Below are 25,231 nucleotides of genomic sequence, written 5' to 3'. Positions count from 1 at the left end.
TTATTTGACTTGAACAGTGTTTTTACATGGTGTTTGAAATACGTCTGTAGCCAGGGCAAATATCTAACTCATGTCTGGTTTGTGGAAAGACTGTCTGCAGATGTAGCAAGTTATATAATTATGAGCAAAATGTATTTTACAAGTGGAGAAATAAAAAGCATCTGTATCAAATCAAATCAAACAAAGCTTTGTGGGGCAAGTATAATGTATATGTATGCATAACAGGATTTTTTTTGCTCTGCATTTAACCCATCAGTGAGAACACTTGAAGCAATGGGCAGCAGGAATACATGTATGTGTGCATACAGACTAGTAGAAGTGCAGATAGATGAAGTGACAAGTGCACTGAAGGTGAGATGAAAGACAGGATACCAGGTCAAGTTCAGCGTTAATCTTTAAATAAAATGCCAAGGCAGGCAATTAGTAACTGATAGTGAGCCAAATGATAAAAACACAGACAATTAAGAGCAATCGTGCTAGTGTAACTTAGCAACAGAGATGTGTGTACCTAAACGTATTCACTACCTCCAATCCAGGATTGCTTCACATAGCACAAGCTCTGGGATGAAGCTACAGTTTAATGGAGGTGGTGTAGTTATATTTCCAGCTTCTTGAACAGGGCTATATAATCACAAGGAAAAGCCACAGCATGATGTGACTCGCCTTTTTTCAGTTTTCAAAAAACAATCAATCAACCCAGTAAATAAACTGTAGTGTACTTCATCCAATCTTTGTAAAGCAATCCAAAAACATAGGCTACCATTCAGGGAAGCACTAGGGTTGATTATTTTTTTTCTTTGCATAGCTGGTTTCCCCCAAATTGCTGCTCCTGTGTATTTGTGCAGACCAAGACATAAAGAAATACAAGCTGTGGAAAAAAGATGTCTAGACTCTGAGGAGCAGCTGCTAGTGGTCTGAAAATAAAGGTGTGTTCAGACGGAACATAAAGCAGCAACTGGAGGTAAACAACAGAAAGGAGTGGAGCTTGGTTAAGTTCTGAGTTGGAGTTTGATCCATCACGTAAACACAAAGAGACACAGGGATGCTAGCACGGTAGCTAACATCCAGCAAGCTGTCAGTTTCAAATCAAGTTAATTTATATGGCACCTTTAAAAACAACCGGAATGGACCAAAGTGCTGAACAATTGAGAAAGAAGCAACACCAAAAATATGTGCAAAGAGCTGGAGAGGATAAAAACACATGAGAACAATTTGTATAATAAAATAGTAAAACATAAAAACCACTAAGGGCAACAAAAGGCAATTGAAAAAACGTAGTGTATCTTGAGATGTATGTCTTCAGGACACTTCATTGAAAGAAGAAAGCTATTTGAAAGCTTGGGGGCTACCTTAGCCTTAATGACAAGCCTCAGTCTTTCTTGGTGGATAAATGGACATTAGAAACATTGTCGTGGCAAAACAGAACTGAAAAAGCAATGTTAGGATTTGAGAAAGAAAATGTGAAAACAATAAGCTCAGGAACAACATTCAAAAGTGCCTGTGTCATAAGACAAAACTGGCAACAGCAACCTATTAACTTTAGCATTGGTGATCTAAAATAGTGTTGTGTTTACAATGCTCACAAGTCAGTCACCATGAATGGGTCCCTCTTGTGGTATACACAACTTTGTAGGTGCAATTTCCGAAATGGTCAGAATTCACGGTTTATTTAGTTTTACAGCTTAGGGGCAGCCACCACCAGTCGCGGCTAGCCTCAGTTGTTCTTGGTGGATAAATACGGACATCAAAATCATTGCAGTGGAAAAAACTGAACTGAAATAGCAATGTTAAAATTTGAAAACAAAAGGGACACTAACAAAATCAAAAGCTGCTGTATTCTTAGTAAAAAGGCAACAGCTCTGTGTTAGCATTGGCAATGGTGATACAACTTATAGTGAGCTGTTAAGCTTGTGGCTAGCCTGAACGTTCTCAGTGGACAAATATGGACATAAAAACATTGCAGTGCCAATACTCAACTGAAAATGTTATGCTAAAGTGAAAAGACAAAAAACCCCAACAAAACGATATTTGAACATTGCTAATTTTTGATTTTATTTTATTTTGCATTTTAGAATAAAATGGCCAGAGCTATCTGTTAACATTAGCGTTGTTCAAGACACCTCAACCGTGGACGCAGATGTTTCCGATGTTCACGGACATAAGTTGACATGAACGGCTCCCTCTTGTGGTCTAGACGACATCAAAAGCGCAAACTTCCGATAAGGTCTTTGCTGACATATCCAGAAATGGTGGAGGTGAAGGGTAAATGAATATATTGTAAATTAGTTGTAGGCCTAAATGTTTTACATCAACAATAATTTTATATTTTGTCTGAAGAAAACGTTTTTCACAAAGGCCTCATACCTTCATTATACCTTTACATTTCCTACATTAAGTCACAGAGGCGTTAGCTTGCTAAACCTGTGAAAGGCTGCTGCTAGCTGTGCTGTACTTGAGTGACAACCATTTAGTGCACGTCTTCCTTTAAGCTAACCAGCTAAATTTGAAGGCAGCATTATGTGCCGCTATAGCTTGTCATTGACTGTGTGATAATAATAATAATCACAGTTTGAAAGGAGATAAGATATAAATGATGTGGCTTAAAATAATTACATACACGTGCTAAAAAAAAAAAAAAAAAAAAAAAGACTCCTAATTGTGATTAATTATCATATGCCAACATGTCACATGGACTTAAATGCAGTGTTTTCATGGGAGTGGCTTAGCGTGTTTGGGGAGTGGCTGGCTTGTTCACACATTTCGCCTTGTTCATCAGTACGACAGGCAGAGCCGAGGGCTGACCGGGGATACTCAGTGTACTACATCGGTCACTAATTGCTCCATCTGTGGGACTGTAGTTCTGCTCTCCGCACCGACGCTGTGCTTTGGCAGAGCGGACAGCTATAGCTACTCCTCCTCCAACTGCCTCACCAACTAGTTTCCTAAGTTGGAGAAATAAAACTTGTGAGGGACAACTCGGAGGATACGCGCACTGTTTCGGCATATTTTACGCGGCGGGTGTTATTAACCACCACTTTGTTACATATTCGTTTCTCTCTTTTTTTTTTCCCCCCTCTCTCTTCACCCTGCGCGTAAAGGAGGAGGAACAGGAGGTGGACCCACGCTCAGTCGCCGGTCTCGTGTCTTCTTTGTATACAGCAGCAGCTGTGTGTAAATGCATGGGCGCACCGCGTCTGCTGCTCTGTGAGGGACAGCTTCCTGGGCTCAGTCCAACCTTCATGCGGGGAGGAGAGGAATATCAAAACTTTACCTGTTCCCCGCTACCTTAGTGTATCGCAAAGCTTGGGTCACTTCCACCGCCTCTTTCTCCCTCTCTTCCTCTCTCTCTCTCTCTCCCCCCTCTCTCACTCTCTCTCTCTGTGTTTGTGTGCGCTTGGATTGTAAACGGCAGAAACAAATTGAGCTCCGTGCAGAGCAGGCTACAAGCTACAGCTGCGCGACTCCCCTTCACACATCATGGATGTAAGATTTTATCCGACTGCTGGAGGGAATTCTATTCCAGGAGAGCCTCCGAACCTGGATTTTGCCCACTGTTTGGGCTACTACAACTTCAATAAGGTGAGGGGGCCACATCTGTTTTCTGTCGTAGCCTTGTTTTGTGTTGTGAGACTGTCGTGAGGGCTGATCTAGCCCTAATGAGGTGAAACTCCCAACATTAAGTTAACTGCATCCACTTACTTCCTCCCCTCCTCCAGTCACATCTGTCTTTCTAAAGTTGCCTGATTAATCAGCGCCCCCCTTTCACCGCAAGCTTATGTGTTGGCATTGAGGAAGGGGGGAGCACAGGACAAGTGTGGCTACTTTTTTGTCCAGCTCAGACCAGCCTCGGCACGCTGCTAAACTCTCACCAGTGATGTGATCCACAGTCAGGGGCGCTGGAGGCTTCATCGTGTTCCTCAACACCAGCGGTGGATCATTGCATCAGCACCTTACATTGCATTTACAATGTGATGAAAATAGGATACAGTGGATCAAGTGTCAGATGAACTGCTCTTCCTCCCGGTGCAGCGGAATAGCACGTTGTAGAAATGGCTGTTTGCCCTTTGCTAAATTACAGGGTGTTAAACTTTATTTAGAGTATTTAACTAGCTGCAAGACATTCTTTTGATAGCCTTTGCAGACTGCGCTTAAAATGAACTCTGTGATTATCAGTGATCAAGTTTAATTAGAAAAACATGCACACGCTGAAAGAGACAGCTCGCTATATGTCTGTTGAGTATGAATGCATTCATTGTCGGCTCTACGCTGTGTTGTGCACTTATCTTACACATGGCATAATTTATATCCTCAGACATGTCATGCCGTGAAAACACAGTTTTGCCTACTCACTGCCTGGTTACATGGCATATTTTCCGCATTGTTTAGTTGTTTTAGTCACTTCCACGTATCTGTGAACGTGAAATTCTGTGTCAGAGCTGCAAGTTTATGAACTCTCAAAGATGAGGCAGAGCTCGTGTAAAGCACAGTTTGTGATATTGTGCCGGTGATGTAACACTTGAGCTATTAGGCCTGTGATCCATCAGCAGTTTGACTCGCATGTTCCCCAGCAAGAGGGAACATTATTATGACAGATAAAAATCACACAACTCCCGCCTGCAGTTTTTAGAAAGTCAAAGCAATGATACATCCTTCATCCCCAAACCCCCTCCTCACTCACAGACATGCACACGAATTATTCAGCCTTAAAGTGCGGCTCTGTTTGCAATCTGATGCTGCTCAAAACAGTTACTAGGTTTGTCTCACTGTTTCATCAGCTCTTTTGTCATGTGGCCAAGTTGTCATATGTGCCCAATTTCATCATGTCTTCATCAGCCTTGAAAAACTTTAACTACATTGCTTTGAATCGGTGTAATAGGCGAAGTGTGATTTTATTCCTGCTATTAAATTCCCCGGGTCAAGTGAAATTTTCCATCTGTAACAGTAATTGGCCGCAATGCAAAAGGAGGCAGAGGGAGGGTGGTGAGAAGGTGCTTATCCAGTATCTCTACTAGTTATGTTGGGGAGAGAGAGAGAGAGAGAGAGAGAGAGAGAGAGAGAGAGAGAGAGAGAGGAGGGAGAGAGGAGGGAGGAGGGGTAGTACAAAGCATGCATTTCATGCTAATTACAATGCCTTTCCACGGTGAACAAATACGCTCTTTTGCATGCATCTTTCAAATAAGCCTTCAATTTATTTGAATCAGCTCGCTGAAAGGGTGCACAATGCAGAGCGGTTAGTCATCCAGAAGATGTGGCATGCTTACAAGTCACAGAGAACTGAAGCTCTGCTTATTTAATCTGTTTATAAGCTGTCACAGCACCTTTTGCAGACTGCAAAACTTTCACCAGATTCGCAGTTTTGAATTCAAAAAGGGGCGATACCCACTCAAAACGCCGGCGCAGTAAACGTTCAATTTTAATGACAACAGAGACAGAAGGGCCCAGAGGCACTTTGAAAAATCAGAGATTCTTTTAAATTTACAGAAAAATCCAAACGAGTGGCACAAACTTAATTAGGTGCTGCAGTCATGACTAATGAAGCTGCATGTTATTTTGGCACAGAGATGAAGGAGAAACAGAGGTGCTGGGGAGAAACTTGTCACAACTTCATACAGCTGAATAATGCACAAGAAATCTGTTTGGTTAGAAACAAATCTTTCTGTAATCTGGCGGAATTAAACACAGTTCATTTATCAAAATGCAAAGGTTTGCTTATGTGAGGTTTGAACATGAGCTGCAAAGTGTTTGGGTGGGTGACAGGGCTGTCACAGCAGAGTCCATTTCTCTTAAACTACCCTGACTTGAGGTTGAACACGGATCAGCTATGCCCAGGGGCAAACCACCAAGGCTCCTGCTTTTACTGATTGGTTGTTACTTGAGTTTGCGTTGTTTTCAATTTATCTCATAATGACTCTTGGTTTTCCTGCCTCCTTGGCTTCTGCTGAGAACACCTGGTTGTAGTCAGCAACATTTATAAAAGCTGCCTTTTAAAGTTTGGAAAAATTTAAATGAATACACAGAGTTTTATACATATGTACAGCTAGTTCTCATTTGTCTAACTTTTTATTTTTAGAGATGCCAGCCGTGTGGGACAGATTAAGTTACGTCATGTGCAGCGTCAACCAAAGACAAGGAGCTGTTTGGATTTGACTGCTTTTGCTATTTGTAAAACTCATATGTGATTGACTTTAATGGCTTCATGAAAGAGACCCAGTGTTATTTCCATATTTATGGCCATCTGGTCTCTTTTTGTCAGGGTTTAATAATGTTTCAGATACAGTATCCATTTAGTGTGGGCTTTCATTACCTCCAGGCGCCAAGAAATCACCAACAGATGTTAAGACAAACTCTTCACCTGCAGTGGTGCTAACACTTGAAGTTTATTTGCAAAACTAATTCCAGACCCACTGAGACGTCATAATTCAGATGGAGCATGAATTTGAGCATTTCAATGGCACAATTGCTCATGTAGACAAACATATTGACAAACAGCCTCATAGCTTAACTGAAGATGTAAATGTGCAGACAATAATGGGCATTTAGGACTTCTACTCTCGCCAGTGTGCATTAATTAATTCACTTTTTACATAGTAGTTTATATTAGCTGCATTGGAGTCTAGTGCTGGACAAAACCAAACAATGGACATTTTATACCATTTTAACGTAAAGTATCCAAATTTGCTTTATAATTGTTGTTAACAGGCTTCCTGATTAAAGCATGTTCATTTGTGTGCTTGCTTGCGCTATAAACGGTTGCAGCAGACTGTGGCTGCGTTAGCTGTATTATTATACCACCATGGCTGTTACCGCTAGTGACCACAAGTCACCAAACTAAAACATTAAAGACTGCAACTTTAAATACTGCAGTGAAAGTCTTTGCTGAGCAGTTATCTCATTGACAAATTGTGTCTTGCTCCTCGTGTTCTGTGTTGAAACAAATGTAGACACGGAACATTTATTACCCCCTTTGTATTTTGACATGCACTCACCTATAAAGTGAAAGACTAGCTGTGCTGGGAACCCAGTGATTATAAATTTAAAAACCTGACAAGATGACGTAGCTGTAATTTGCCAAAGGGTGTGATTATGTCTGTGCAGGAGGTGAAACAGGACCATGTTTCTGGTTCATGTGGGCCCCTACTGACATATACACTGCATACAGTGTGTGAGGAACAAAGATTTAAGGACTCGTGTCATAGCCTTTGTGAAAGACTGTATTCTCACAGATACAAACTTGCGCACGATCGTTTCTTATTATGTCCAAACCATCTTTTGTCTGTCTCTTCTGCTTTATTGGGAGGGTAAGGGTTAACACTCTGCTCAACCAGGAGGCCTTGTGCATCTCTCCAGTGTACACAGCTGGTGCCATTTCATCACACACATTCTAAACATATCCAAACACAACTTTAAATGTGCATGTGTGCGGTAATGCTGTGTGTGTGTGTTTGGTGGGGGTAAGACCGTCTCTTTTGTCAAACTCAACACTAGATGGATATGACTCAAAGGTGCATGCTAAATGTTTAAATGTCCAAAAAGTGAATGGCTGATGTGTTTCTGCCCGAGTCTTTTAATTGCAGCTTGTCAGGAGATGTTGTTCAGCAGATTTATTAAACACCTAATTTTCCCACCGAGACCACAGAGTGTTATTTTTAGTCGGCCCGGCTAGGAGACACGCACCAAACTCTGGGCTGCTGCCTGTAAGAATGACTGCTCTGTGTGACAGACCGCACTACGTCTACATGGAGCAGATGTTCACATTTTGTTAATGCACAGCTCTCCACTTCCTGCATGGTGTTTCTCCTGAGCTGATTGATGATTGTTGCTATGATCCTACAAGGATGCAGCGGCGGTTTAGACATTTATGAGAGAGAGGAGGCCCAAACTAGAGTTTGAACAGCCTCTTGTCAAACTAAGAGCCTGATCGTTTCTGATCTCCGTGGCACCACGTTATCACAGCTGTCACTCTGTTTACTTTGTTGATCACAGTGAGACATTGACGTAGGGCATGAATGCAAGCGCGCACACACCCAACTTGTCCTAGTGGAATAATACAACAACCAGAACCAACAGTCTGAACCTGTGGGTAACATAAGACCAGGTTGGCTGTTTTGTTTATGAGGTGGATATGACAAAGGCTCTGAAACTTAGACAGACATAGACCATTACCCAGATCAGCACTCGTAAAGACCTTCTGTAATCCTGCCATCGCTGCTCATAAATCCACTTCATTACATCTCCTCGTGCATTACTCAGCGTGGTTCATTTAGGCAGACCTCACACTCTGAAGCTCTTTCTCAACCGGTGGAGTTGAGGACGCACAGCGCACCACGTGTCGTCCTGACATGGCAACAGACAAAGACCGTATCGGTGTACTGACTTTGCCTCAGCGCGTGATCTCATGACCGGTTACAGACAAGGGCTCCTCTGTAAAACCAGTAAAATAATCCACGCTTGCATGTTGAATGTCTTTATACACTAGGCCTACCATGCACACATAATGCCATGTTTTCCCTCAAGGATTAACCCGGGAAGTGTTTGTTTCCCACTGAACTAAAACAACATTGTCTCTCTGGACCATTTGTGGCTACGTGGCTGTGTCAGAAACATGTCTTCCAGTGGTACAATGAGGACGAATCTACAGGAGAGTCACATTTGCTGCCATGCACCCAGTCTCACCTCACCATCCATCAAACCATCTGAGTATCTGAGAAAAATAGTTTACGTCATGAAATTTCGATTGCTGTAACAATTCTTCTGATCATCAAGCTAGAGTTACCAAATTAGAATCTTTTGCTCAAGCTAAACTTGTTTCTTGCTTTGCTATTTTTCTCCCAAATATGTATTTATTTGATGCATCATTAAGCTGCAAATTCAACATGACACACTCGTTGCAATGCATACGTTTATCCATAAAACAAATAAAAACTGAAAATCTAAGCGTAGAGTTGTGTGAAAGAAACACACACCAACATGTTTGATAGCGTGGTTGTTTTATTCTGCAATCGCTTAAAGTGAAGCATTTTCTTTTTGTGAGAACATCCACAAAGCCATAAAAGCCGAGCCCACTCCAAGAACACCCATAAATCACAGATCCACGCAGACACTGAACTCATCTACGAGACAGTTGTTAACCTTATCTACAGCTCCCTAAACCTGGAAGGGGAGATGACATCGTCCAGGTCAGCGAGGGTGTGGAGTTTTAGTTTCAGGATTTGCTGATCTTTAGATAAGACTGAGATTCGACTAAACTGAAGAACCAAAAGCACTTGGCCATCAAGACTTGTAACTAGAGTTAAGATGTGTATATATAGTAGGTTAGTTTATCTTGTCAGTTCAGGAGTGAACATTAACCTCCGGGAGTCATTTCGAAGGAATCATCTCATATTTGTGTGCACCCCTCCGCCCCCGTAAGAGATATTTTTCCACTGTGATCAACAGTTTTTATCTGGTTTTGGCTCACTGCGTCTTCGACAGCCTCAACCTTGCTGACTTATTAAGTGGAAGGGGGAAAAGTCCCTCAGAAACCAGCTTTTACCGTAGCTTTCAAAAGGACCAGTCAATCGCTTCTGATTGGCTGATTCGATAAGTGTTGTGTCCCTTTGGTGGTTAGCCTCGCTGTTAAGACACATTCATTTTTAAAGCTTTCCAGAGAAGCCGCCGTTGCCATGTTTCATAGATCTAATGTCCAATTCTCTTAATGGGCTCACAGGCTGTATCCAAACATTCAGCTGTGTTCCTTTTAACTTCACTTGCTTGACTTAAGCCCTTGGCTCTTTTCAAGGAGCGCATGCGGCTGATGAATGTCCTCCATCTCATACAGTTACGGGTAATATTTTCTGGTCGGGACCAGTTGAATTCATTGCTGCATTCATTGCTATCTTTTATATTAGACTTCTTTCCTTCAGCAGTTCTTGATATTTACTCCCTGTTGGGTAAATTCAGAAAAACTGATATTGAAAATTAAGATATTATTCCCGAAATGCATAACTTACTTTTTCAACCTTTGAATTATTGTCTGTGGTGTTTATTTCTTTACTCTAGTGTAGCTGTAACCACTCAAACTAAAGCAGCCCACTCATAGAAATATTACTAGCACGTGTTTGTGTGTCAGCGTGAATGTCTTTCTCATTATAGTATGTGGTATGGGCTGCAGGTGTGTAGTATTGCATGTACCACAGTGTGATTAATCCTCCCCTTTTTCCCCTGCCCCCCTTACATCACACATTCCCATAATGCAGCGTGTTACCAGGTTGCACTAAAAGGACCGACAATAGTAGCAGGTGTGCAAATAACCCTCAGACCCGTTGGACAAAGAGCTTAAATAATGCGGGCAAATAAAACTTTTATTTGAATGGTCAAATAGATGGCATGTCAGCGCAAACTGCCCAAGGTTCACGACAGGCTGGCTTTAAACAGAACCTGTTTATTACGCAGGGAAAGACGTGCACGTGTAATTTTAACACGTTTTTAAAAATAAAGACGGCGTAGTTGTAGTTTGCACAAATAACCTCGGTCACAGTTTGTTCCACTGTTTGCGTGATATACTAGTAAGTAGCTGGATAATGTCTGTCCAAACAGTAACAACCGTAGCGGCAATACTTCATCGTATAAACCTGCTTCACTCCCTGAGGGAGCTTTAATAGTTTCTCAGAATTGGAAAACTGCCATTTTACCCAGCAACAGTTTGAGTTAATCTTTTACACACAAGAATAAGTCTGATAAGAATTCTCTGACATGTGTTTTATGCCATAATTGTTCTGACTCATTGATATCCAGATTTCACTACAGAGCACTGATAGAGGATTGTTCTTGTGTTAAGTCCCAAAGGAGAATGTTCTCAGAATTCTTCCATACTTTGTCAGAAATGTCTTTGTACCCATCCCGTAGAGCAAGAGGACAGGAGTTCAATAACAATTGCTTTTCTGTTACGAGCATTTGAACCCTTTCTCACCAAAGGACTCCAGTGTTTGAGCATATCTGAAGCATGAGACATGATGCACTGAACTTCCTTCTGTATTGATCTTGGCTCCTAATCTTTTCCTAACCCTCAACCAATAGCTTTATAATAGCTGCCTAACACAACCATGAAAGAATTAATCATGCTTTAGCTGTCAGGGCTGTAGGGAAGACAAATGTAAGATGTTCTTCATTAAAAAAATAAAAAAAACTCAAAATAAATGTTGACTCATCACTCTTACACATTCTTTTGGCTGCGGTTGCCCATCACTTGTCTTCATTTGAGCACATCTTTCAACATGTTAGTGAAATATCACAACTTTGAGAAGTCTTCTGAGACGTTTTCCATGCGTCGTAAATCATGCAGTGTTCATGAATCCATCCATTTTTTCATCCAGTTACACAACCAACATTAACAATGGACACGGCCTCAGCCGCATAATAAAGGTCCGTTCCCTGAAACCTTGACTGGGACCATGAATGGGGTCCGTGAAAGTTTTGAACCAACTTAAAATATTTTCGGGAGTTGAAGTCGAGGCTCATTCACAGCATGTTCTTGTTTACTGTGATGTGTGTGTGTGTGTATGTGTGCGTGCTTGTGCTGGCTCGTGAGCTCATGTGGTCATGGTGTGGGATGGCAGAAGTAGAAACAAGATCAAGGTCTGCGAGGCCTCGGCATTGGCAGGGTTCCCCTCCTTGGATAGCCACTGACGGTTCTTTCAAATGGCATTCCTTCCATGGAAACTGATCTAGTTTCTCATCTTTGCAGGTTCTGACTCACGGTGTAACTGTTCAAATACCTGCACAACCTTGGGAAACGGATCTTTTTTTCTCTCTCTCTCTCTCCTTTGAAATAAGCTCAACTACATTTTTTCCCCCTCTCCTGCTGATAAACAAGAAGAGAAACTGAACGATTACTCTGTTTCAAAGGCTGTTACAGGCAGCTGATTAAAGTGTTAGGTTGGAGTTAGCCAAGGTTAACCGTCCATAATGAAACACTTTGAAAATAATGATACGCTGCATGGTTTTATGAAGGCTTGTGGCTGCTCAGCTCAGCAGTTGTGACCTTCAACCAGTTCCACGAGCTAATCGTTGTGATCCCGCAGCACCCCTGTAGTTTTGAGACTCCATTAGCTTCTTGATATGCATCCGGGGCTAGCGCAAGGTCTTCCTCCGAAACCGTCCTCCTGTCACCGAGGTGGCTGACCATCCTCACTTTCAAGTCTAATCATGCGACACGTCTTCAGCTACTGCTTTGATTAGTGACTCAGAATACGCGGGAGCCACAGCGGGCCAAGACGAAGTTGTCAGAAACAAGCGATTGTGCGTCACATTCAACACTGCAGCATACACATTGAAACTTAAATGGCTTAGAAAGTGGAAGAAACCCATCTTCCTGCATCAATAACGACTTACATAGTGTTGCAGTAAAAACAGCCACATACAGTATTGTACACCTGGGTAGTCTGCATTGCATTCTTGCTAGTACACACTGAAAAATGGCCGTTGCAACTGAGCACCCATCTACAAAGAGAAACAACAGTATTAGCTTTGGCTTACAAGTGTAATAGGATGTTACAGAACACATGTAGACTTACTGGGATACAGTGAATGCTCAATTACAAGATGATAATGTTCAGCTTTGAATCATGTATAGTACCAGTGCTTTAATGTATTTTGTGGAGTTTATTATTTAGTCCTGCGCTTTAGTAGATGAAGTCATAAAATAATTTTCCTAGCTTGTGCGTCCTAGACTCAGAAGTCAGAGAGACGCACTGTATCAATAATTGACAAATATGTACTCTTGCGCTTATGAAATTCTCTTGAGCTGCTACAGTGTTTGCTGTTAATTACTGATTTAACAGCCAGTAAATTCTGTGTCTGCTATTGAAATAACACTCCACAGTGTTGCGCAAATAAGTATTTTTTGCTGATCTGTGCTATTCCCGTGCTGCGTGGGTGGGATGGGCAGAGGGCGATGCATGTAAATTGCCGTATTATCCTGCTGGCACGTTCGACACACAGAGGCAAAGTCCTATCAGTTTTTAGTTGATTTAGCAGCCAATTTGAACCAATTTTAGCCGAACACGCATGAACGTGTACCCAGCTTAGATGAAGTTTGCTGTCTCCTAACGTAGCTGTTGACATAGGTGACATGTAAAGGCGCTCGGCTCTGTGTTCGCTTTCGGAAGCTGTTGATATTTTTCTTCTAGAGAACACATCCCCGACAGGAACTAATTATCAAATAAGAATAATTACCCGTTTCTTTCATTCATCACCACATTCTCTCTCATAACAGGCAAGCTTCAAGCAGGAACAACAAAGTAGTACATAAATCAAAGTAGTTTCCTTTGCCAAGCCAAAACCCCCTGGGAGGTACCTTGGTGCTTAATTAAAATCCAGAAGGATCATGTTTTAAGTGTAGGTGAGCGAGCACTGAATAACAATGACAAATCATGCCCCAGAGCATTACTGGTGTGTTTTGGAAAAGAATAACAGCGTCTTTCTTATCCTTTTTTTTTTTTTTACCCCCAAGTACAAAATAAATTAGATTTAATATGAAAGAAGGAAGCTGTTTTAGTGCATTGTGGCACAAGGGCCGTTGTAAATATAACCATTCCTGGCTCCACAACCTGCCAAAACCAGGATTGACATATTAATCTCATAATTACCCATACGGGATTAGAATGAAACGGCTCATTATTAGACATTGTTCAATGGCTTACCCTTTCAGTGTGGTGTGCTGTTTATCATCTCTTTCTGAGCTCTGCAATCTCTCACGTGTATGAGGCGGCAGCGGTATATAACTTTACTTTTGTTAAAATGCCACAGGCCATGACCTATCGATGTGCGTATTTGTCTCACAGGTCCAATAATTGGAATTCGAGAAAGACTTTCATTAAAATGTTGCCTTTTCTCTAGTGTGGAAACATTTGCAAAATAATGTTTAAACATACCATAAAATAAGTAGAAGAGCCGGCACGCTCTGTGATATAAATTAGAAAATATTAAAGCTCGCTAATATTAGCTGCCGTGGTCATGCTAGACAAAGCAAGGCTGTTTCAGCAAAACCCCTGAGTGCATTAAATTGTGCAGCGATGCATTTAATTGCTTGTGAGTTTAACTTTCGCTGGCAAGAAGGAGAATGTGTTATTTCTTCTTTCAGTCATTAAATAGTCGCTCTTGCAGTAAAGGAGATTTTAGGATAATGAACTCAAAGATAAATTCCGCTTCGCCAAAACAACTATATCTACACGCCATATGGTGAAATTCATGAAATGGTTTTGTTACATCTACTTGGTCACAGTGTTGTCCCCGATCTTTGAGTTTCCAGATGTGAGGTTCCTGCACTGACCGGTGTCTGGGCTGCAGCCAGTGATACAGTGGGAAATGATCGGTCGAAATATAAACTGTCCTACTTACTGCTGTTTCTGCAAGTGTCATAATTCTGATGAGCACTGGCTCTTAGGAAAAATCTAAAAAAGGAAAAAGTACATTAGAAAGTGAATGTGTGTAGTTATCAGCAGGAAAAAAAAAAAAAAAAAACTCGAGTCAAATCCGCTCAATTACAGAGCTCTGGAGAGCTATCCCCAAGCAACCCCTCCACTGGCCAATCAGTCACAGCAAATTGCAGTGGTGAATATTTCAGACTCGACAGATTTGAATTAAGACATCATGATTATTTCACTGTTGTACGGTACCCTCGAATACTTTTGGAGGTCTTCAGCTACAAGTCCTGGTTTAAGACAGGGAGGGAAAAAGTCGAGGGAGAAAAGCAAACACAAGGGCTGTCAGTCAATGTGGCAAGCTAATTGGGTCGATCTCTTTAGCAAAGATGAATGAAGAGATTAACTCTCCCTATGTGTCCAGAGAATCTCCCCCTCTGGCTCCAGGTAAATTAGCCGATGACAAGTTGACAGTGGGAATTCTGTTCCTCACTCAGACTTAAAGCTGCATCCAGTTATTTTCCAGTTATCGCTTCCCCTCCCTGTTGGAAGCACATTTTCTCATCACAAGCTTTGTTTATACATGGGCTCATTTGATTTGTGGCATCCATCTATCAGGGTTTGTTTTGCTAAATGGACCTGACTGACTAAAAAAAAAAACTTTTATGTGCATTTTAGTTGCAATTTATTTACATATAGCTCTTTCTCACCTCTGTAAATGAAAAAAAAAAAAACTCCCTGCAGACTATATATATATATATAGGCAGAGAATTGGAGAAGCGGGTCAAACTGGCGTAATGAAGACGGATGAAGAGTGACGGGAGAACATGTGCACGGGAAGGTGTGAATGCAGACCACACTGTGCCCTGCTCTCATTTATTTTAGCGGAGAACCTCACAGCATGGTCCTAAAATAGAGGTCAAGGCTCAAATACAGAAAATGTCAGTGACCCCGTTTTTTTTTTTTTTTTAGCTAACTGTGCTGGAGAGATGGGATAAAAGTGCTCGAATGGAGCTCGTGGTCAGAGCAGCAATCAATGGAGATGCAAAGGGGGGCATGTTCAGATCCAAAATAAATTCATTATTTTCACTTGTAAAACGGGGCATCAGACTCAAGGTTATTTGCTTGAACACTCTCTCATGCCGGCTTTTCTTAAACTGCAGTACCGGGGTAAGATATGTCTGGCTCGTGGATGTTTTGTTTGCTGATAGCGTTGATAGGAAAATTCAGTCTGGAAACAGCCACACGCTGACCAGTGTTATCAAACTGAAATGTGTTTTACGTGGAGGTGTTCGCTTTTTTTTCCCACAAGCGTGAGCACTTTGCCAAATAAACCCACAGTGCTCCCTCCACACCTCCAGCTCTTTGCTTGACTTTGATCCCCGAAACCTTTCGTTTTACACCGAGGAAAGAAACCGTTTTTTTTTTTTTTTTTGCGCTGCGACAAAAAGACGTGTAATGCGTCTTTGTTCCGAATCTTTTTAAATGTCACCGCGATGATATGGAATCAAAGTTGAAGCTTAGTGTTTGTAATTATTCAAAGCCGGTATCTTAATCTCACGCTGCTTTTGAAGTAGGAAAATGTTAAAGTGACATTTTGAGTTTAAATACTGTTAAAAACACTAGTGAAGCACTTAGCCTGATGGTGGCTGTCACAAGAAAAACAATGTCTGCGACTCAACAGCTGTCAGGTTTGCTAATGATGTCCTGGTGTGCTGTCAATCTAACAGATGAACGGACAATAGTATGCCAAGGAGAAAATGCTCGAAACAGCTAATTGCTTCTAAGAGCTCACTCAACCATTCTGTAACTACTATGTGTTCACAGATGTCTTTTCCAGCTGCTGTTTCTTTATAAAACTCCAAGACATTACAGGAGCAATGCACTGACTTTCTTTATGAGTCTGTTTTGTTGCACATCAAGCCTTAATGATTATGGAGACATTATTACTGAAGGAGGAAGAAGACAAAGGAGCCTCGTGCTGGAACGGCACAACATCTATATATCTCCACCTTCAATATTTCACCTAATGTGCCCCCGCCATTTTGTTAATCTCTGCCAACTTGTTGATTGTCAGTTTTGAGACACATTTCTGGAGAGGAGCCCGAGAGTATTTGCAGCCGGACCTCTGTCAGTAGCGCCAAGCAACACAGCCACAAATTGGAATGTGGTACAGTTCTGGGAAAGTAGCCAAGATTTAAATTAGACAATAACCTCTGCTCTCTCTATATTGCCTCTCTTTTCCAGCTGCAGGCCTAGCCATTTGTTTAATACAGTCAGCCCTGTAGTATATAATAGACTGATATATGAGTCACCGCTCAGCAGTTTGTGCTTTTCAGATTTATAGAGATTGAACAACTGGCCGGTTTGTGCTTACTGTGGTCTTCTGTTAAGAATAACAGAAAAGACGCAGGTTGCTCACAGACTTGGAAACGTATTGTCATACGTACATTGAAGAGGATTTAAAAATCTGTTTCTGGACCCAAGAAATTTGATTCGAAAGTACCTGCAAAAGGTAAAGAAACTGAGACTAAACATTCACACATAGGCTGCAAGCATAGCTACAACTGTGATTCAGAGAGCTGTAGAGCTTGATTTCTTATTGTGGACATTTTTAAAAGAAAGAAACATGTTTGTTATCAGTAGATACAGTCGGACCAAGCAAATCACTTGACAACATTGTTGCTTTAGTTTAGTTAGTCACCAGACTGAATATCTTTTAAATGGTTAAATGTCACACAGGAGAAGAACGCCTCCTTTGTGCCTCCGTTTTGTACCTGCGCTATAAATGTATTGTACTTATCCACAAAATCAAATATATTATTTTCTGACATTACCAGATAAGAAACAGAGGACTGTTTTGCGTCCAGCACTAAAAGCTCTTGACTGTGCACATTCCCAGAGCCATTTATAATGAGAGTATTAGCCAGTAACGGCACATGGGGAATAGAAAAATGCATTTGTGCTGGTAGAGCAATAAGAGAGGACTCTGCTCCCAGCAGCTCTCAATAGAGCTTTATGCGAATTCAAGTCCCAGGGCTCATAGCCATCTGACAAACCAAAAGAAACAACTCAACCATCACCATTATTGCCACCAAAAACAAGCCTGTTTCCAGTGGCAGAAAGCTGCTCTTCTCTTGTGTGACATTTAAACATTCACCTTTTAGTTATTAGCTCCCTTAACCCCACAGTAGCCTCCTGCTCTGTAGCAGAAGAATGGCAGGCGGAGCAGAGTGAGCTCTGGTTAAAATCCACACCTCTGATACCATCTTGAGCTGGAGTTGCATCAAAGATGCTGAGAGTAAACAGCCTTGAGACATGGCTTAGCAGTAAAAGCAAGACAACACCAGCGAGCCAAGCCTTTCTCATGTTGCTTCCTCAAGAGCTGTGTGTCCATGCAACATGGCCATTGTGAGAAAGCTACACCATGTTTCTGAGGCCCTCTCCATCGCCTAATCTCCTTTGTGGCTGTGGGCCAATGGCTTTGCACCCCGCCAGATCAAAGATGGAACCCCATTTAGCTTGGGCTTTCTTTTAGGATTTGCTCTTGAGAGTACAGAGCAGGCTCAACGGCTAGGAAAAAAACCTGATGTTGGATGTTGACCTGCTCAGTATTGAGACTGCTGGGCTCATACTTGTGGTCCATTATGACAAATGCTGAGACCATCTTTGTTTTGGCAGCATTTGTGAGCCTAAGGCCTCAGAGAGAGAAAACCAGTAGCTATGGTGATGAACATCCATGCATTTAAGATATATTGTGCAACACAGTGGTGTTGGTTGTGGCTTTGTTTCAAAATGAAGGTGTTGATATGCAAGTGTATCACTTGTGTTTACTTTTAAAATCCTCATTTATACATACAACTGGACAATAAAGAACCCCTTATATGTAGGTGTTATTTTAAGAAAATGCCTCTGTACTTAAAATCCTTTTGTCAAGACTTAACCAGCTCAATGTTCTAAAAACGCAGTGTGTGCCAGGAGTTTGCTTTTCACGGACTGACATGTTTTTCTGCCTGAACTAACGTATGAACTGATGCAGTAAACTCATCTTATCTCATTCACAAATACTTTAAAAGGAAACCCAAAGATCTTGCAAATGCCTTTTTCACCCTGGTCTGTTTGTGCCTCCATGTTATCGCTCCCTCACACCGTGTCTGTGCTGAATATAAATTTAGCCCGAGGAACATGCTGAACGCACAAACCATAGTTTGCCTTTTACTGTCTTTCAACACTGCCATAATGACTGGGGAGCTTAAAAAAACATAATACATATTTGCTGAGCTGTGAAATCGCTTGTAAGTTTTTCCTTTATTTTGATAGTTAAGCTTGTCATTTTGGTTGGATAGGCAAACTTAGTTTTATGCACCGTGACAGAATTATAATGTTCCTGTAGCATGGGCTGAGTAATCTGAAGAACAGAGGCTCTGCTTTTTGCTTTGCTCCTGACAACCCCATCTGGGATGTATTGCTCTTACATTTTACAGACTTTGCTGAGGGCATTCATAAAGGTAAAAAATTAGATTGTTGAATCTTAAATATATGTTTAACAATCTCTAATCAACCACTGTATAACGATAGCTCGCTCTTGGAGGCAATCCGCTGCCATTCTGCGATCGGGAAACATTCATTTTGTGGGAAGTTTGATATCTCTGCGAGGTTTTAAACAATTCTGTCAGGTCAATGTTTACTAAAGTAAAACAAACCACGGCGACACTAGTTGAGGCCGCAGGCCCCAGGTTTCTGGGGTGTGAGCGGGGAGATAATCACCACACAGCCTGAGCAATACCGTCATCGGCTTGATTCAAATCTCACAGAAGACTTTTTCTCACGCTGGATCCTTTGTCCCACCACTGAGAGGCAAAGGAAGAGGGAGCTGCTCACAATGAACTTCCCCTCAATGCTACCTTACGTAGTTGAAGACTAGCAGTCTTAATAGTGGAAGACAGTGCTGGGCTGAGGGAGTAATGATTTTAGCTTTAAACTGAATTACCAATCGATTCGGCCTGCAGATCAGAACACAGCTTGCGAGCCGACTGTGTGGACATGCTGTGTTGCGGAGTCGCTTTACAAATTGACTGCTGCACACATAGGAGGAAATATATCTATATATGTCAGCTCTGCACTGCATGCGCAGCGGCCTGCTGGGCGTGAATAGGGCTTGTGATCACCAGAGGGGCAGCTGCGGAGTGTTTATGCTGAATTGGGTTGTAAATGAGAACGTGTTCGGTGAGGAGGACCTCGGGAATCAGAAGATAACTTTCTCAGAGGCTACAAATAAGCCCGACCGGGATGGCAAGAGAGGAAATAGAGCTGCTCTTTTTAGTGTCTACTCTGCTTCGCTCAGTGAGAAACTCAAACCTGGTGGTGGGCCAAGCTTTTAAGGAAATTGCATAAAATAATACACGGCAAATTACAGCGGGTTCCTCGGCATCGCAGGTTGGGTCTTAACGGCGGTGTTTTTCGCCGTCTTTTATGGGGACCACTGGAGAACATATTAGCACAAGTGTCATGTTCCAGAGAACACATGCTAGGCTGTGATTACTGGGCTCAAGCTGAACTGTAAAATCACTTGTCAGCAGTTGATTTGTCTCTGGAAAAGCCAGGGCTCTTGATTGAATTAGTTTGGTGGTTTTCAGTGGGGAGCAAGAATGTGTCCAATTTAGTTACCTGCTGACTGACAGCACCGATATTGTGACTTTTTGATCGCACTGTAAAACCAGAGAGCTGAGTCTGCTGAAGCTGATTTGCAAACGCAGATTGAAAGGAAGCACTCTTTCATTTTTGTGCTATTTTTATAGTTAAATTTAAAAAAATGAAAAAATAAAAATAAGGCTCACGTTTCATTTTCCCAGTCGCGCTTTTCCATTTAATTACCGTTGACAAAGCAGCGTCCGATGTTTGGATAAAAACCTATGGACTAGTATGTGTTTTTTCCCCCTCCCTCTATGCATGCAGAGATGGCAGCTGTGCTATCGGAGGCTCTTCAGTCTGTGGATTTTGCTCGTCCAGTTCATGTTTACTGATAAGATCTGTGTGGTTACTCCATCATAGTGGGGGTGAGAGGGGGTCATGTTGGTGCAATATTGTGTTCACCCTGAGGTTGAAATAATTTTGTTTGCTGTAATAGCTGTAAAACACCTTATTTCCCACTGGACAATCTTTCATACAAATATTCCTGCTCAGGGATTTAGAAGGCAAGGGGGAAGAAAAAAAAAATAATCAAGCATCAAAATTACTCTGGCTTTAGTTAGAAAAATAAACGCATGATTGTGGCTTTTCTGTCTGATAATGAATAATCAGAACCATTCACGACGATTCAAAGAAGAACCTCAGAAGCGTTGACTGAAAAGAAAAGCCGTGCTGTACTGTACATTTAATGAAAACCCCTAGAAATCCATACCCATCTCATTCACTGCGTGGCTGCTTGGTTTTTCTGTTCTGTCTGCCTGCGATCACGCAGACAGTGGAGCCTTTTCACGTTGGGGATCGGGGTCCATGTAAGCTCTTAATTCTCTCCTGTTAAACAGTTATTGAAGAAATGTGCTGGTGGTGCAGAAGGGGAAATAAAAACACAGAGTGCCCGGCGCTTGCTCTGCCATGTAGCCATGTCTGACTCTTAGCGCGGCTCATGTTACGGAGCACCTTTAACCGTGAATTCATTCTGTTAATAAAAGCCTCCAACCCCACAGCTATTTTAAAGCACCCCTTTATATGCCTTGCCAATAGTTCCCTTTTGCCAGAAGAGGCAAAGCTCAAAGTGTATGACTGTTTTTTTTTTGTTTTTTTTCAGAAATGAGTTTAAGTGAGATGGTGGTTTCTTGAACACATGTAACATCACTTCCCTGGCTGTGGCTATAGTGCTTTACTGGCCATTTAAGTCCAGTTTGTTGTGTTTCTGGAGCTTTTATCTAGCAATAATCTAACAGTGCCACTGGTCAGATTTCCCCAACTTTTCGTTTATGCCTGTTTCCAAAATGGTTCTCCATGTGGGCACACACACACACACACACACAAACACGCTTGTTTGGCCCTTCACATGGCAGACGCAGCTCTCATCTAGCTCGTCACATCATTTTAATTACAGAGCCTTCATTGTCTGCACTGACCCATTTTAGCGTGCTCCCTCACCGTCAGCTGCACGGACCCTCCAATCACACTTAATTTCATCTGGCATTTGACTCAATCGGCACTGCCGCAAACATGAGTGCCGAATGCCCCCCCACCCACCCCCTACCCCCTCACTCCTCCAACCCCCAGAAATGAATTGGGAATCACAATAACAATCTCCACTCCCTGCTCCCGTCGTCCGCCGAGGCCTCCGGCCCCGACATGGTGCAGCTTTTAATGGTGAAGATTGATACCGGTGGCTGGGGACATTTCTTGGGATGTTAGTCACAGTTCTCTGAGGAGATTTGAAACTGCTCTTAAAGGGCTCAGGAAAACACAATAAAACATGACTCATGGAGACAGAGCCCGGGGACTTTCACGCCGCTAATTGGCACTTGGGCTTAACTTGATTGTGTTTTCACTAATGAAGCTAATGTGATTCAGATCAATGTCCGCGGTTCAGCCGTACCTCGCACGGTGATGCTTGTTCTAATGACACATCACTTCCTGATTTATAAACACTTACAGTCTTGCGAAGTTGTCGTCTGCATTACCCAGTGATGTGTAACGTGGCGAGTAATTGAGCTGAGCGCGACTATTAATGACAGCAAGAAGTTTGCGTGGTATCCGAGACAAAAGCTTCCGCAGAAAGCTTGTTTTCGTTTGGAGGCGACAAGCAGGAGGGTACGCAAGCGGAAAGATTTCAGATTTGTCTAGGATGTTACCCTCAAATTCTCAGGGAACTATTTAGAATGAAGAGTATTTGTCAGCTCACCTTTAGAATCGTATTCCCATCCAGAGACACACGGGGACAGAAGAAACAGAGAGACAGCCCGGCATGAAGCCCTATCTGCCCCCACAATCAGAACAATGTTCCTAGTGCTTGAATAGAGAGGGATATCTCTGAGACTTCAATTTATTATCTAAAAGAAAACGGGGGATGGAGTAACACTTTCGAGATAAGCCAGCATAAGGTTAATTACTAGCTGAGTGGCTGACATAACCCAGACATGTCATGTCTCCGAGTTGCACACAGCTGGGAAGTGAAGGAGCTCAAGCAATTGACAGTTGTTTTTCACTGGAGGCCCATGAGTCTCCGCGCGTCTCCGCGTGTCTGCGTCTTTATACATTTGTGTTAGCATGTGTGCAAACATGTAAACCCCAGTGCTCGAGTCAGATGTAGTTTAGTGGGGCAGCTCCAGGTAACGTGGCACCGGAGAACGAGACGGCGCGAGCCACCTGCTTCGGCAACTGCTAGCAGAGCTCCCCCTCTCATTGGTGCGTAACACTGTTAACATTGCTGCTGACTCCCCACTCTCTCTCCAGGGCATAGACTAATTAATGGATACCATTCGCAGTTGATTAGCGGCAGTTCTTTCGGTAATTACATTCGCATACTAACCACACAGAAGAAAAGGAGAATGGATAAAAAAACACAAAGGCCTAGAAAATATATTAATGCACTTCTCAGTTCACTCTGATCTTAATTTGTGTCCACTATTGTTTGGCTTCTGCTCTGATAGGAAGCTTTTTTTTTTTCTATCTCTCTCTCTCTCTCTTTCCATCTGTTGGACTTTTTCGTCACTCACGATGTTTTAAGAGAGTGACTTTGTAATAAACACACAAAAGAGATTACTGCAGAGCTTTGTTGAATATAGGTAAAAGTGTTCTCAGCGGAACCTCGCAAAGACGCGAACGCATATCGTGATTCTTTCTCCGCCGCCGCGCTGTGTAGGCTGGCTTTTGCTCTCTCTCTCTCTCCCTCTCTCTCCCTCCTCACTCACACAGAGGTGCATTGTGCTCCTGGGCCCAGCTGCTAGCCCATAATTCTTCATTCTATGTCCCATTGTTCCTACCTGTCAGTGTGGTTGTGTCTCTGAAGAAAGGAAGTGGCTGCCATTTTGCCAGCAGGCTATGTGTGGGTTGGGAGGGGCAAGGGAGGGAGGGGGGCAGTTCTAATGTTGTGAACACATGTTATTTCTTAGCAAAGTACAGGGTTTAAATAGCTTATCAGCTGCCTTAAACACTAATGTGTCTTTACAGTCTGGCAGCCACAAATTCACCTTTGTTCCCATTGTGCCGCACAGTCATTAACTTGATATGAACTTGTAAATACTGCAGAATAATGAACTTTCATCTGTTGCGTTAAAATAAAAGTGATTCTTCATTATCATGCATAAATTGTATCGTATGTGTACATGTGTTTGAATTGCATCACCCACTTCCCACTGAGCCAAAACGTACTCCACCCATATTATAGCACCCTCCACCTCCTTATTTCCCCTCAGTATCGCTCCTCTCCCATAGGTTATTCGAAGTTAATAACCTGCCACTGCATCTTGATACTTGGCTTTGTGATGCAAACATATCCTTAATTGCCATCCCATAAGAGCTGAATGGCCAGAGCAGATTCTCATTACTCCGGTTTGAATTGGCCGGGGCCTCTCACGTGCCTCTCGTCATGTCACAACAATAACGGCAGAGTGGCAGAATGCGCACCGTGCGCGTAGAGGAAGGCGTTACAGCAGTGTGCAAACATTCGGCCTGTTTGAGTGACAGGTGTCTGTTATGAAAGTGTGTGGACGGGGGGCTCGAGTTGCAAATAATGCTGTCCGGACACAAGTGGGCTGATTGTGTTTGTTTTTCCTTCCCTTGCAGTTCCAGAACAACAACAACTACATGAACATGGCCGAGGCGAATGGCGCCCTGCTCGCAGCTGGGGATGTGAGTACACTGTTTCCCATATTCAGATTTCCCCTTTGAATGCAGGAAATCCAGTTTATGCAGGGAACAAATGAAAGTACAGTGGACTGTTTCCCTTTTTATGATTTTGTAAGACCTAAATAAAGTTTGCATTAGGCGGGCCTTGTATATACATTTTATTGCCGCCTTAGGTGGTTGAGCCATTATTTAATAAAAATGGATCAAACGAGCATCAGTAAAAAACTAATGTCACAGACAATAAGCCCTGTGTTTGATAAGAAATATTCATGAGGATGAATAGTCTCGATCACTGGCAACATATTTTGACTATCTGAGATGTTGGTCTTTGTTCTAAAACCCCGGACTTCACAGTTCCAGAAAGACGAGCCCGGCTCACCCTGCGTTGTCTCGTAGTAACATCTGAGAGCTGACGTTAATGCGATCTGTCTGACTGCGCTCTAAGATGAAGCGATATCTCGGAAAAGCTGAGAGTATAAACACCTGTATTCTTCCTCCTTCCGAAGACATAATGAAAGAGCATAAAGAGATTCTATAGTGGTGTCACTCTGATCCGCTCCATCTGTTTGCACTTAGAAAAAGTGAAATGTCACCCACAGTCTTCGGCGGCGGAGCTGCTGGAATAACTCCGTACTGTACTGTCACATTTAAAGAAAGAAGGGAGTAGTTGTTTCTCCGGGGGTATATAACCGCCTCTGTGAGCCATAGTGCTCCTAACAGTGTGCTAAATTTACCCATTTTATTCCCCCTCCACCCACTCCGCTGCCCTGTCATTAGAGACAAGTGCACCAAAAATACCAGTCATCCTCTGTGGTTCAAACTGTCCAATCTCATCCAGAGATTGATCTGGCTTCAAAATCCACAGCAAAGCATTATTGCACGGCTCCAAAGTACTGAGATAGATGTCATTGTTAACCTTATTGTTTTCATTCATGTCAGCTGGGCAGCAGGGATGCAACTGTGACATTCAAGCTCCGGCAGCTACCCAGAAGTGTCTGGAGCGC

General features: G+C 42.5%; 1 protein-coding gene across 1 annotated transcript in view; it reads left to right on the top strand.

Annotated features, from left to right (window-relative positions):
• Positions 1-3,152: 3,152 nt before the first annotated feature.
• The window catches only part of tox3 (TOX high mobility group box family member 3), a 38,207-nt gene continuing 16,128 nt past the window's right edge, over positions 3,153-25,231 (top strand). Inside the window, exons 1-2 of the mRNA XM_084541432.1 lie at positions 3,153-3,579; positions 24,165-24,230. Of these exons, the coding sequence (XP_084397558.1) occupies positions 3,478-3,579; positions 24,165-24,230 (168 nt within the window). The 5' untranslated portion in view covers positions 3,153-3,477. The remainder of the gene's footprint in view (positions 3,580-24,164; positions 24,231-25,231) is intronic.

This window comes from Chelon labrosus, assembly GCF_963514085.1.
Source record: "Chelon labrosus genome assembly, chromosome: 3".
Classification (NCBI taxonomy): Eukaryota; Metazoa; Chordata; class Actinopteri; order Mugiliformes; family Mugilidae; genus Chelon; species Chelon labrosus.
Note: the sequence above shows the minus strand (reverse complement) of the source record. Positions and strands in the feature narration are given on the sequence as shown.